The 12,999-nt window shown below is 45.0% G+C and overlaps 1 protein-coding gene across 1 annotated transcript in view; it reads left to right on the top strand.

Moving 5' to 3' along the window:
• Positions 1-12,999, top strand: part of PSMD6 (proteasome 26S subunit, non-ATPase 6) — a 629,161-nt gene that overhangs the window by 30,334 nt on the left and 585,828 nt on the right. Inside the window, exon 2 of the mRNA XM_044077992.1 lies at positions 1-97. This exon is cut by the window's left edge and continues 109 nt beyond it. Coding sequence (XP_043933927.1) covers positions 1-97 — 97 coding nt within the window. The remainder of the gene's footprint in view (positions 98-12,999) is intronic.

Raw genomic sequence — 12,999 nt, 5'->3', positions numbered from 1 at the left:
TGATGTCCTAGAGGATGCCGAAAAGAACCTGGGAGAAAGTGAAATTCGAGATGCTATGATGGCAAAAGCAGAGTATTTGTGCAGAATTGGAGATAAGGTTTGTGTACTGTACTTTTCCACTACATTAACCAAAAGGAAAAAAATCCGTATTTTGTGGTGTGTGTATGGATATTGTAGTGTTGTATGAAAATGTTAGAAACTGGTAGGTTGTCTTTTTTCCAAATAACAAAACATTTTCTGAAATTCTAACATTTAGTCTGCACCATTTTATTTAGGCATTGCAAATTAATAGGTTAGAACTTTAAGCAGTAAATTTTATGTGAGGTAATAAAGTTATTCTGTGAGGAATTTGCAGCAGAGAAAAATGGGATAGTCTTTTTTTTGTCCTCCCCCCATTATATTGCCAACTTTATTGTACTTTAGTCCCCTTGTGTGCAGGTGACTGCTTTCTTGTAATGGGCCATCACACGTAGTTGTGTGAATCTTCCCATAAAAGATGCAGAAAACCTCTCAAGAAATGCACACCACCAAGATAACCATGTAAGACTGCCTCGTATGTCTTGCACCTCAAAGGAGATGGTCATTCCATTATGTTTTTCTGTTACTGTTGCTGTAGTCTATTCATTTACCCTGTTTGTAAAACAAAACTAGATATGGCAACATTTTATTGCTTTCATAGTACAGTAATTTTTCTTTTGAGTAGAACACTGCTCAAGATAACAAATTAATTATCCCCATTACACATTGTTTGATCAAAATCCTATTTTTCCAGCAGTTTCCAACTACCCATCCCCGAGTGTAGGCAGCAGTCTTGCATTTCATTTTGCAGTACCTTCCAATTGACCCTGGAATGTAGGTAGCAGTCCTGAGTTTTCTTTTCGCAGCAGTGTCCAGCTGCATCCCCAGAGTGTAGGCAACAGTCTTGCAGTTCATTTTGTCGTAGCAGTGTCCAAGTGCACCCTCTGGAGTGTAGGCAGTAGTATTTTACATTTCATTTCCAACTGCCCCTGGAGTATAGGCAGATGTCTTGCTTTTCAGTTCATAGCAATGTCCATCTGCCCATCAGCAACCCCCCAACTCCCCCCCAGAGTATAGGCTGCAGTCTTGCACTTCGTCTGCCACGTATGGCAGTACTGTTTTTCCTAACCATGTAAATACTAGACTAGCACACTCCGTCTTTCATTTAGTTGCTTGATTTTCCTGTTTATTTGTTCTCATGATGCATTTCTTCAGAATTAGATTACGTGATGTTTGGTGTTAGTGTGAAATGTTTTGAACTGTTGTTTGAGGCGGAGTTGTGTGTTATAGTCGTGTTCCAAGTTCCCCAATCCCACAACAAAACGTATTTGTTGTTTACAGACACCCTACATATCCTGTGTTTTTTATGCTAGTTTTTCCCTTTAACTTCATTGAGTTATAGTAGTTGTATTTTTATTCCATAGGGGGTTTAGGTTGTTGGGCATATTTTCATGAATGGAGTCACTTGTGAGCAGTTTTCTACTACAGCTTCTGATGTAATTTGTAATGCTTATTTTTATAGTGACATCCGATTTATTTTGGTAATTTAGTGAGATTTACACTAGGATTTATTAGCTTTATACCTCTCATTAAAACTTACTAAAAATTCTAATAATCAGGTGTGTTTTGCCAGTAATGCAGTTTTTTGATAGGCAGGTTTTGTTCTTTTTTCTTTTGCTTTTTATTCTTTATTTAAAAAAAAATCACTTAAAAGTAAACTCTGTTAACTGGAACTAAAGCAACCAGAAAAAAATATGAAAGAAATACCATATAATTTTCATCAATTAAAGCAACCAGAAAAAAATATGAAAGAAATACCATATAATTTTCATCAATTTTCGTGTGTTGCAGCCCCCCACCCCCACCCCCACCCCCGCCCCCGCCCCTGCAGAAACATACCTTATGTTTTTAGAGTTCTAGAGTTTCAAAAAAGAAGATAGGAATAAGTTCTCTTTTCCCAACCTAAGAACAAGTCAAACCAAACAAACAGTATAGGGTACAGTATTAGTCAGGCCTATTTCTAGTAGTAATAGTAGTAACTCTCATGCAAGCAGAAACTACAGATCTGATGTTGTTAATCTTCTTTCCATTCATCACTGATGGTTTCAGTTCCGAGCCCTCTGAACCGAGTCGGCCTTTTTACCAAGCTCGCGCCAGCCAAAAAACTCTTGAGCTAAGTCTCTACCCAGAATGCCCTTCTCCCTGTTAACCCAGAATCTCGTTTGCCACATAGCCATAAAGCCGCGTTTCCGCTGAGCTCTCAGCTAAGTGAAACTTTTTTGATATTTGTGTGAAAAATTTTGGATATCTTCATATTTTATTAAGCGATTACTCTTTCTAGTGTCTTCTTTTGTCTGACCTTGGCTTTTCCTCTCTACCCGAAGTTACCGTTGGTACACTTTCAAGTACCATTGTTGGTATGGCCTTACTCCTTTACCCTTGTTGGTACTTCTTCATTACCATAGTTGGTATTGTTTAACCTATTAGCTGTCTTTTTATTCAGGTGTTTTCTTTTTTTTCTCTATCATCCCAGTGTATTGTTATATTTGTGAAATTTTTGAATGGAGTTGACTTTGATTACAGTTGGATTATACAGTTTGCCTGTGTTTTTTTTTTCCTCTATCAAGATGTTGGATAAGAAGGATACTTAAAGTTTTAAGCATTGTACTTCATGTAAGGGCAAGTTACCTAACAGTGATTTTCATGGTAACTGTCCGTACTGTTTGGGAGTGTCCCACCTTTCAGTGCAAGCTCCATGTGACATTTGTCAGAGTTTCATTCAACGCACTCTTAATGAGTGCAAAAATTAAACTCATTCTGAAAGGGTTGCTGAAGTCTCCCTTCTCAGAGGCCATTTTTGCGATGGAGGTCTCAACCCCTCCTTCTAAGGACAAAAAGAGATCCCACTCTGTCCCTTCTTCACCATCGGGTGATCAGAGCAAGCCTGAGAAATCAAAGGTCCCAAAGTTATCTTTCGGAGCGTAAATCATGCCCCTCGGCTCCGACCATCTCAAAACCATTGATACCGGTGGCCGTTTCGGCACCGGTCCTGCCTCCGGCAGTGATCATAGACCTTACTACGTCTATTTCGACTTCGGCACCTGTGGCCACTTCAGCTCAGGGCACACCGACTACGTCAGTTTCCATTTTGGAACCGACCATTCTCTCCGAATGCCACTTTGGCACTGAGCGTTGTACAGACCTCACTGGATTTGACCCCTTTACTTCCCATCTCGAAACTAGAGACTTCAGTACCGGCAGACCTTGCACCACGGACCCGATACTTCCCTTCCGTAGATCCATTTCTGGGCCAAGCGTATAGCCCCTTCATCGAACGTCCTGACGCCCTGTCCGGACTATCCACTAGATCCACTAGGAGCCTTTCTCAACACGTGGTGCATCTTGTAGACCAGCTGTTGTTAACCAGGGGGATTCCCTCACTTTCTAAGACCCATCAACCTGCGGGACTTGGGTTGCCTTATGTACGGACTCCATCTTACAGTACTCCTTTGACCATCTCTGTTCCGAAGCCTTTGGCTCCGACATCTTTCTTGGAACCCATCACCTCTGCGCCTACGGTGCATCTCACGCTGGCTCCGAGTTTGTCTCTTTGGTCTCCGGTTCCCGCTGAACCGGTCCTTCCTCAATCTGGGGATTGGGGGATGGGCATGTTGGCTCAGGGTATGGAGCCACCTTTCTCCTTGGTTCCATCCTTTGTGCTGATAGCCACATCCACGCCGATCCTGCTTGAGGCTCCATCCGTGGAGGCTAGTTTGGAGCAGGGTGTGAGATGGAGAGGGCTCTTGCTTCTGGCAGCACTCCGATGTCGGAACCCCAGTTTTCACCCCCTGAGCTACAGCTGGCACAGAGCAACCCCCAGGGCACCGGGCAGAGAAGCCGAAGGACACCCCTGTTCAGGGTACCTGCTCTTCCAAGTCCTCCTCAGAGACCCCCACTGAGGAGCCCCCTCGAAAGAAGATGTGCAAGAGGAAGCACATGGACTCACCCAAGGAGTCCTTAACAGAAGACATGGATTACGATGATGATGAAGAGTCCCCACAGTCTCCTCCTGATGTCTCCTTTGGAGACATCCAGGAAATGTTAAAGCAGAGAGGTGACTGGAAGCCCTCCAACCCTTTGTCTGAGGAGTCTGTGTTCCTGCAGGCTTTCCGCACCCGGCCTTCTACCTCTTGGGTGACCCCGCCTGCCGATGAGCTCGTCATGCAGCGCTCTTGGAAGAACCCTGATTCCATTGAGGTGATCCCTCAGAGACCAGACAGAATTCTTTCCCCTCCTGAGGCGAACCCGCATTGGTCCAAGGTGTTACCAGTTGATGCTATGGTGGTGGCGGCCACGAAAAAAGACTTTGCTGAGGAAAGTCCCGCTGTCCACCCGCCCAACAGGGAGTCCCGGGCAGTGGACAGACTTGGGAAGTGTGCTTTTGCATCAGGGACCTTTGCCATACGGTCCCTGAATTACTTGGCACATTTTACGAGGTTCCAGAGGGGCTTTATCTCCAAACTCTTTGGGACGCTCACAGGACAGTTGTCTGACAAGGTCAGGGACAAAGTGGCCTCGCAGCTTGCAACCCTGGAATCAATATCCAACTCGTCCATGAGGTTGCTGTCCCATGCAACCGAAGGGGTGGCTAGAGCAGCGGGTTCGGGCATTGTTAGAAGGCGTCATGCCTGGATGTACATTTGTGACCTCGCGGACCCCTTCAAGTCTCCCTTTCTGAATGCTCCCATCGAAGCTTCATCCCTTTTTGGCTCCAGAGTGAAGGACAAGCAAGCCAGGTGCGAGCAAGATGGAAAGACCCTGTCTGCTGTAGGCCTATGGATGTTCGTGTTACACTGCTGTAGTCATCACATTTGGGTTATCCTGCCGTCAGGCGGTCCCGCAGTCGGCCAGAGTTCCAAAGTCTTGGTCCGGCGTTGGTTACTGTCGCTTCTTCCCTGACGTCAGTGCGTCCGGAGTATATAGTATGCATCCAACGCCATTTTCTTCAGTCTTTCTTGCCGCGCGGTGCCCGAAGCAGAAGCAGTTTGCAAGTGCCGGTCGGCCGACTCCTGAGATTTTCGAAGTCGAATTTCAGATCCGAAGTCTTCAATAAAGCTACCCCGTTGGGGAAACCTTTTTCTTGCCTCAGACCGATGTCAGAAAAAGTTAATAATTGTATTTCTTGTGGGAAGCAAATGCCTCATAAGGACTTCCACTCCTACTGTATTCCATGCCTAGGGCCTGCTCACGACATCACTAGCTGTTGGTTTTGTGCTAGATTTAACAAACGCACTATAAAAAGACGTTTTGATTTTGCTTTACACTACTTTGGCCGATGGTTCAATTATACCATGCTGTCGGATCAGCCAACGACCTCAATACCGAAAAAACGCAAAGACAAGGATAAAGACAGGCATCCAAGGTCCAAAACCGACGACGAAACTCTTTTAGGCCAGTCGCCGGTTCGCCGGTGCTCGTGAGGCGCTTTCGCAGCCCCTGACACCCGCTACCTGAGAGCCACAGGCCACTTCTGACTCCCACGTGGAGACATCTAGGCCTCTGGAAACTCAAGGTATTGGGCCTACGGAAACTAATCCCTCAGATGGGTCCGGAGCAGCTGAGCAGGCATCGGCTTCTGAGGGTGTTTTCAGACCTTCACAACTTATCCCTCAGATGGGTCCGGAGCAGCTGAGCAGGCATCGGCTTCTGAGGGTGTTTTCAGACCTTCACAACTTACCATAAAATCAACAGCCAAGACAAAGGTACCATTAAAGACAAAGAAACAAGTACAGCATTCTCCTGGACAGTCCTCCATGCCTAAGAAATAGATGCTTAGAATGGCCGAAGACCTCATCTCTCAGGGGTTCCCATCCCCCTCCTGAGAAAAGGCCTAGGCAGGATACAGACTATGACTCCTCTGATCAGGTTTCCATTTCCTCTGATTCCTCTTCAGACCAGGGATACTCTACCCCCCTATGAGGACTCTGATGCTGAAGAATCTATCGCTTCAGCCTCCCCTCCTGAGGATTATTCTTTTGGGGAAACTTTACATGCCATGAGGGAACATTTCCATTGGGAAAGTCAGGATTACTCTGAATCCAAGAAAAGGCTCAGGGATTTCCTCTTATTGCCTCAGCACAGGCCCCTGGCTATTCCGCCTGTGCTAGATGATGTGGATGATGTGTTCTCTGAATCCAGCTTATCTCCTGACTCTTTACCCCCTGCTCCAGCCAAGCCAGATAGGTATTATAGAGTCCCTGACTCTCACAAGTTTCTTTACAAAAACCCTTCTGCTGATCCAGAAACTATTTCCCAGGGTCCAAAAGGGGTTAAGGCTTCCATTGCGAAAAATCCAGTACCCTCTGACAGAGATTCCAGAGCTTTGGATAGAGCGGGGAAGAAAGTATACACGTCTGCAACTTTAGCAGTAAGAGCTTTAAATTGCCAGTTTCACATGCTTAAGTACCAACAATATTTAATGGCTCGGTTCAAACAGAAAATTCTTGCAAGCTCAGAAGCTCCTGATTGTAAAGAAATGCAGGATTTATTGCATGCAGTTGAACAGGTGGGAAAACATACTCTGCAGTATGGTTTTGATTCTTTAGAGGCCTCTTGTAGAGCTGCAGTTACATGTTTTGTTATTCGAAGACATGCTTGGTTAAAAGAACAGAGTTTACCTGATCATGTTAAGGCAAAATTATTGGATGCCCCTTTACAGCATGATACCTTGTTTGGTGTTAAGGAAGAAGAGGTGTTAAAGAAAATGGAGGATAAAGCTAAATCTATGCAAACAGTCAAGGATTTCTTACAGGTACAGCCACCTTGGTTTAGTAGAAATTGGCCAACAAAGAATTGGTCCTTTCCAGTGTCAGACAGGCCACAGAGAGGCAGATACAGACGCCCAAGAGGCAGATCTCAACCCCAAGGCTCAAACAGACAACAACAGTGGGGCACCTCAACCCCAAAGGGAGGTGAGGACAAGTCTCAGTCTTACAGGAAACAGTCTCACAATGACGTTCCTCTTCGTATGCCAAGCACGACCCTTTTGGAAGCCCCCTTAGGGGGAAACTAGCACTTTTCTCTCAAAACTGGCAAACAATCACCCAAGACAAATGGGTTCTGAATATTGTGTCTCAAGGTTACAGATTCCACTTTCATACTTTACCAAAGCTAAAAGGAATGCCAGACCTGCCGCAACATCAATGGGCAGAGGCACAAAAACAAATTTCAGCCCTCATGGACATGAGAGCTATTCAAAAAGTACCACAACAGGAACAAGGACAAGGATTTTACTCAAGACTCTTCCTGGTACCCAGAAAGGACAAAGCATGGAGGCCCATACTAGACCTTTCAATTCTGAATACTTATTTGGATATTCCGAAATTCAAAATGTTGACATTACAGCAGCTTCTACCCATGCTGGGCAAGAAGGCTTGGCTTGTTACTCTGGACCTCAAAAGAGGCATTCCTGCATGTCCCTATCAGACAAAATTGCAGAAGATACCTCAGATTCAAAGCTGGTACAGTGCACTACCAATTCTCTGCACTGCCCTTTGGCTTATCTACTGCGCCCAAGATCTTCACAAAAGTGCCTGGCACCAGTAATTGCATTTTGCAGACAAAAAGGAATTCAAATATATCCATAACTGGACGACTGCCTCATTCAAGCAGAGACAAAGGACATTCTTCTACAACATCTGGCGTTTGTAAAAAAGTTGCTAATTTCTCTAGGGCACACAATAAACGAAAAGAAGTCAAAACTAGTACCCTCACAAAAGATTACATTCCTGGGTGCCAGCTTAAATACAACGGCCCAGATGACTTACCTCACGCCAGACAAACAAGTTCAACTAACTCAATATTTTCAATTACTAGCAAAAAAGTCCCATCTCCCTGCAAGAAAAATTCTGCAGACCCTGGGATTCATGGCATCCTGCATACTATTAATACCATATGCCAGACTGCATATGAGGAAATTACAATGGTACCTAAAAAGTGTTCGGACTCGACACTCACAGTTTAGAAGCAGTAATATCAGTGATTCCTTGCCTACAACAGGAGTTTCGATGGTGGGCACAGGCATGTCACCTAAACAAGGGTCAGCCTTTCGCCCAACCCACAGCCAGGCAAACTCTAACAACAGATGCTTCGGATTACGCCTGGGGAGCACACATGGCAGGAAAATGCATTCAGGGCAAGTGAACCACAGACCAGATGCATCGTCACATCAATCAAAAAGTGATGTTGGCTGTTCAAAATGCCCCAACAGCTTTCAAGGACCTTCTACATCCAGGACAGCTATTACTAAAGACAGACAACACCACAGTAATGTGGTACATAAACACGCAAGGGAGCACTCATTCTTATCCCCTATGCAGGCAAGCCATGACCTTGTGGAACACAGCTCTAACGTACCAAGTTCACCTGCAAGCACAATTCCTGCCAGGAAAGAAAAATACTCTGGCAGACGACCTAAGCAGAAATATCATGGACCCTCACGAATGGAAATTGAATCCACAAATCTTCAGCATGATAACACAAAAAATGAAGATGCCCAGACATAGATCTTTTTGCCTCCCCACTGAATTGCTAACTACAGAAATTCTGCATAAGGACTATCACAAACGAGCATGGAAAGTGGATGCTCTTCAGTTCAGCTGGAAAAACCTAAAAGTGTATGCCTTCCCACCACTGCCTCTCCTTTCAAAGGTAGTCCTAAAAGCCAGACAAGAAAAACCACAGATGATCCTGATTGCTCCAGACTGGCCACGCCAGCACTGGTACCCTATCTTAAGGAACTTGGCTCAGGGCCCACCATGGATTTTGCCCCAAATTCCACATCTTCTGACTCGACAAAAACAATCAGATCCTGCACGGTCAGCTCAAAACCCTAAACCTGGCTGCATGGCAGGTACTTTTAGTCAAACAGGCAACACCTCTCTCTCTAAAGCTGTTAGGGATGTCATTTTGGAGGCCAGGAGGCCTAGCACCAGGAAAGCTTACTCAGAAAAATGGAAGAGATTCTGCGCCTGGAACCAAGCTCAAAGCCTTGACCCTCTTGTTCCAAACATTCCTCAGATTTTGAGATTCTGGACAGAGGCCTATCCTTTTCATCAATTAAGATGCATGCCTCTGCCATTTCAGCACATTACAACACAGATCCTCCTTTATTCTCTCATCCCTTACTAAAGCAGTACCTCAGAGGGGCTAAAAACATAAGACCGCCCCAGAGAGCACAAACACCAACTTGGGACCTCAGTTTCGTTTTGGAAAAACTGACCCTACCACCTTTTGAGCCAGCCAATACAGCTGATCTAAAATTTTTATCATGGAAAACAGCTCTGCTCCTGGCAGTAACTTCAGCACGAAGAGTCTCAGAGCTACAAGCATTAATGGCAGTGGAACCTTTTATAATTTTTCATCAGGACAGGGTATCTTTAAGGACAAACCCTACCTTTATGCCAAAGGTGGTATCTAGTGTGGCTCTTAACCAAACCATCCATTTGCCAACTTTTATCCAAACCCCCAGAATAAAGGGGAGAGACTTCTGCATTCTTTGGACATACACAGGCAGTTACGCATCTACTTGGACAAAACAAAAGCTTTCAGGAAAACTGAACAACTGTTTGTAGCATAGCCTTGCCCTGTGATCCTGCAGCATATCTCAAAACAGCCTATATCCAAATGGATAGGACAATGTATTCGATACTGCTACACACAGCATGGAAAATCAGTCTCAAATAACATTAGGCCACATTCCACCAGGGCAACAGCCACTTCAACAGCCTTTCTCAGAGGAGTACCTACCAAGGAAATTTTGCAGGCTGCAACTTGGAGTTCAGTGCACACTTTTACCAAGCATTAACACCTGCCTCTTTACTCTACTCTAAATCCAGAGCAGGATTTGCCACTGCAGTTCTGCAGGGCCTCATAGCCAATCCTAATTCTTTATAGACCAGCCACCCAACCTTAGCTTTGGGATTCTACCCAAGTGTGATGACTGCAGCAGTGTAACACGATGAACATAGTACAGTTTTGTACCTACCATAAATGTAGATGTTCGAGTGTTCACACTGCTGCAGTCCAGGTTACCCTCCCTCCATCCCCTCTGAACCAGCTGGACTTATCTATACCTTTCTGTCCTATACAACCTTTGGGGTGTATTTGCTGGTTGTCCTATACAACCTTTGGGGTGTATTTGCTGGTAACTGAAGGTGTTGTTTTTATTTTATATTTTTTATTTTATTATTTTTTATTTTACATTTGTTGACCGGGCTAGTCCAACTGGATATATGTCCGTTTTCAGTAGAGGCCCGGGGAGAAAAGCTCCATCAGTTGTACACTTTTACAAAAAGGCATAAATGGTTACATAAGAAAGATAGCAAGTAAAAACAATTAATATAATCAGATAAAGAAATACATTGGCATAAAAGATGACATGACATCATATCAAGTTAACCAGATAATATAAAAAATAAAGTTTTTTTTTTTTTTTTTTTTTTTTTTGATTTATATGTATATGTATATTTTTTATTAGCAATATCTATTGCCTACCTACTTGGGTGCACCTGACATCTGGGGCAAGAAAAACTGAAGAAAATGGCGTCCGATGCATACTATATACCCCTGGCGCACTGACGTCAGGGAAGAAGCGACAGCAACCGACGCCGGACCAAGACTTTGGAACTCTGGCCGACTGCGGGACCGCCTAACGGCAGGATAACCGAAGTGTGATGACTGCAGCAGTGTGAACACTCGAACATCTACATTTATGTTAGGTACAAAACTGTACTTTTTCCAACCCTCACTGTACCTTCTCCAGGAATCAAAGGAGTGGAAAGATGTCGCATAAGAAATCTCAGGGTCCCTTCCTTGCCGCACTTGGTGGTGATACTCCCAGAGGCAGAGGGGGTAACAATTCCGTAACAGCTCAGTTGAGAGAGGATTCTGGGTGTTCCCATATCTGAACGACTGGTTCCTTACCGCCCCCACCAAGCATTTTCTGGTAACAGCACTACATTATAGTCTCTCTGGTAAAATTGTTGGTAATAACGATACATTGGGAGAAATCAAACCTTGTCCCTACACAACAAATGAGTTCATTGGAGCAGTGTTCAATACTCAGTCCTGTCTGGCATCACTCCCAATTCAGACTACATCGATTGAGGCTTCATCTCCGGGTGATACTCTCACAGACAACAGTTTCTGCAAGGGAAGTTCTTCAGGCCCTAGGTTCTATGGCAGCGTCAATCCCAATAGTGCCTCTAGCAAAGCTACACATGCGGATTCTGCAGTGGCTCCTCCTGTGTCAATGGTTCCCAAACTATCACCCTCTCAGTTACCAGATTTGAATAACCAACTCCTGCAAACAAGACCTGCTTTGGTGGATGAGGCCACTCCTCAACCCACAACCATTGTGACCACGGAGCGTCCCTGATCAGGTGGAGGGGCCATTTCCAGGGAAAGACTTCCAAGGCACATGGTCCACCTGCATATCAATGTTCTGTAACTGAGCTGTGCTGTTAGCGTTGAAGGCCTTCTATTCGGGACAATTGCAATTCAGTCAGACAATATGTCAGTGGTCTGGTATATCAACAAGCAAGGAGGAACCAAGTCCTATCCCCTATATCAAGATACCATGAGAATTTGGCAGTGGGTGATCCCTTCTAACCTCTTTCTAATAGCAGTTCATATCCAGGGGAGCTCCAACATGATTGCAGACAAGCTGAGCAGATGCATCCTCATGGCTCACGAGTGGTCCCTCAGCCCCGAGGTGGCGTCAGCAATCTTCAGCCACTGGGGCCAGCCCTGCTGCGATCTTTTCACCTCTCCATCAAACCCCAAGTGCAGCAGCTATTTCGCCCTGCTTCCCCCAGAAGGGGAGTCACCGAGGGACACTCTGATTCACGATTGTCCCCTTTACGCTTATCCTCCCATCCCTCTGATCCCACAATTTCTAAAGAAAGCTCTTCAGTTGAGATGCAAGTTGATCCTCATAGCCCCATTCTGGCCTCGACAAGTTTGGTTCCCCTTCCTTCGGCTTCACCTAGTATACCCGCCGTGGATTCTGGACCCTCTACTAGATCTGATTACTCGCCCCCAAGGGTTGTCGCCCAAATCTGTCCAGTCTCAAGCGGACAGCTTGGTTTCTCCACTTCCACTAGTAGCCAGGCAAGCTAATTTCTTCTCGCCTGTTCGAGACTTCATTCTGGCCTCTCATAAACCATCCACCAGAAGACTATACTAGGATAAATGGAAAAGATTCTCCATCTGGTCCAAGGATAACATGCTAGACCTGTATTCGGTTCCAGTTACTGCAGTGCTTCAATACTTGGCAAGGTTTTTTGATAATGGAACCTCTGCTTCTACCGTACGAGTACATCTAGCAGCAATTTCCATAATGGTATAGATGGCACCCCTCTCATCTCTCTCTGCATTTGCAAAGCTTTCCTTAAGGGGACTTCTCATATCAGGCCTCCTGTAAGACAGCCCGTGGAACCATGGAACCTCGCTCTAGTCCTTCAGTCTTTGACTCGGAAACCTTTTGAACCTGCTGCGAAGTGTGACCTAAAGTTTTTGTCTTGGAAATCCTTGTTCTTGGTAGCCATCACGTCTGCCAGAAGAGTCTCTGAGCTGCAGGCATTGTGTGTCAAGAGGCCCTATCTGGCCTTTCATAAAGACGGAGTATCACTTCGGATGACTCCATCCCTTCTCCCCAAAGTTGTTTCTGAATTCTCCATAAACCAGACCATTGACCTACCACTGTTCTTTCTGAATTTTGCCAATAGAGGAGAGTACTGCCTTCACTCTTTAGACATACGTAGACAATTGAGATTTTATCTAGACAGGACCAAACCTATCTGTTAATCTGAATAGCTTTTCATCTCCTGTTCTGGGCCCCAAATGTGAGAGGCTGTTTCCAAGGTTACTTTATCAAAATGGTTAAGGGACTGCATACATTTTATCTATTCCCTCAGTAAT

This window comes from Protopterus annectens, chromosome 7.part0 (assembly GCF_019279795.1).
Source record: "Protopterus annectens isolate FY-2018-M chromosome 7.part0, PAN1.0, whole genome shotgun sequence".
Taxonomy (NCBI): Eukaryota; Metazoa; Chordata; order Ceratodontiformes; family Protopteridae; genus Protopterus; species Protopterus annectens.
This window is presented reverse-complemented; position numbering and strand designations above follow the sequence as displayed.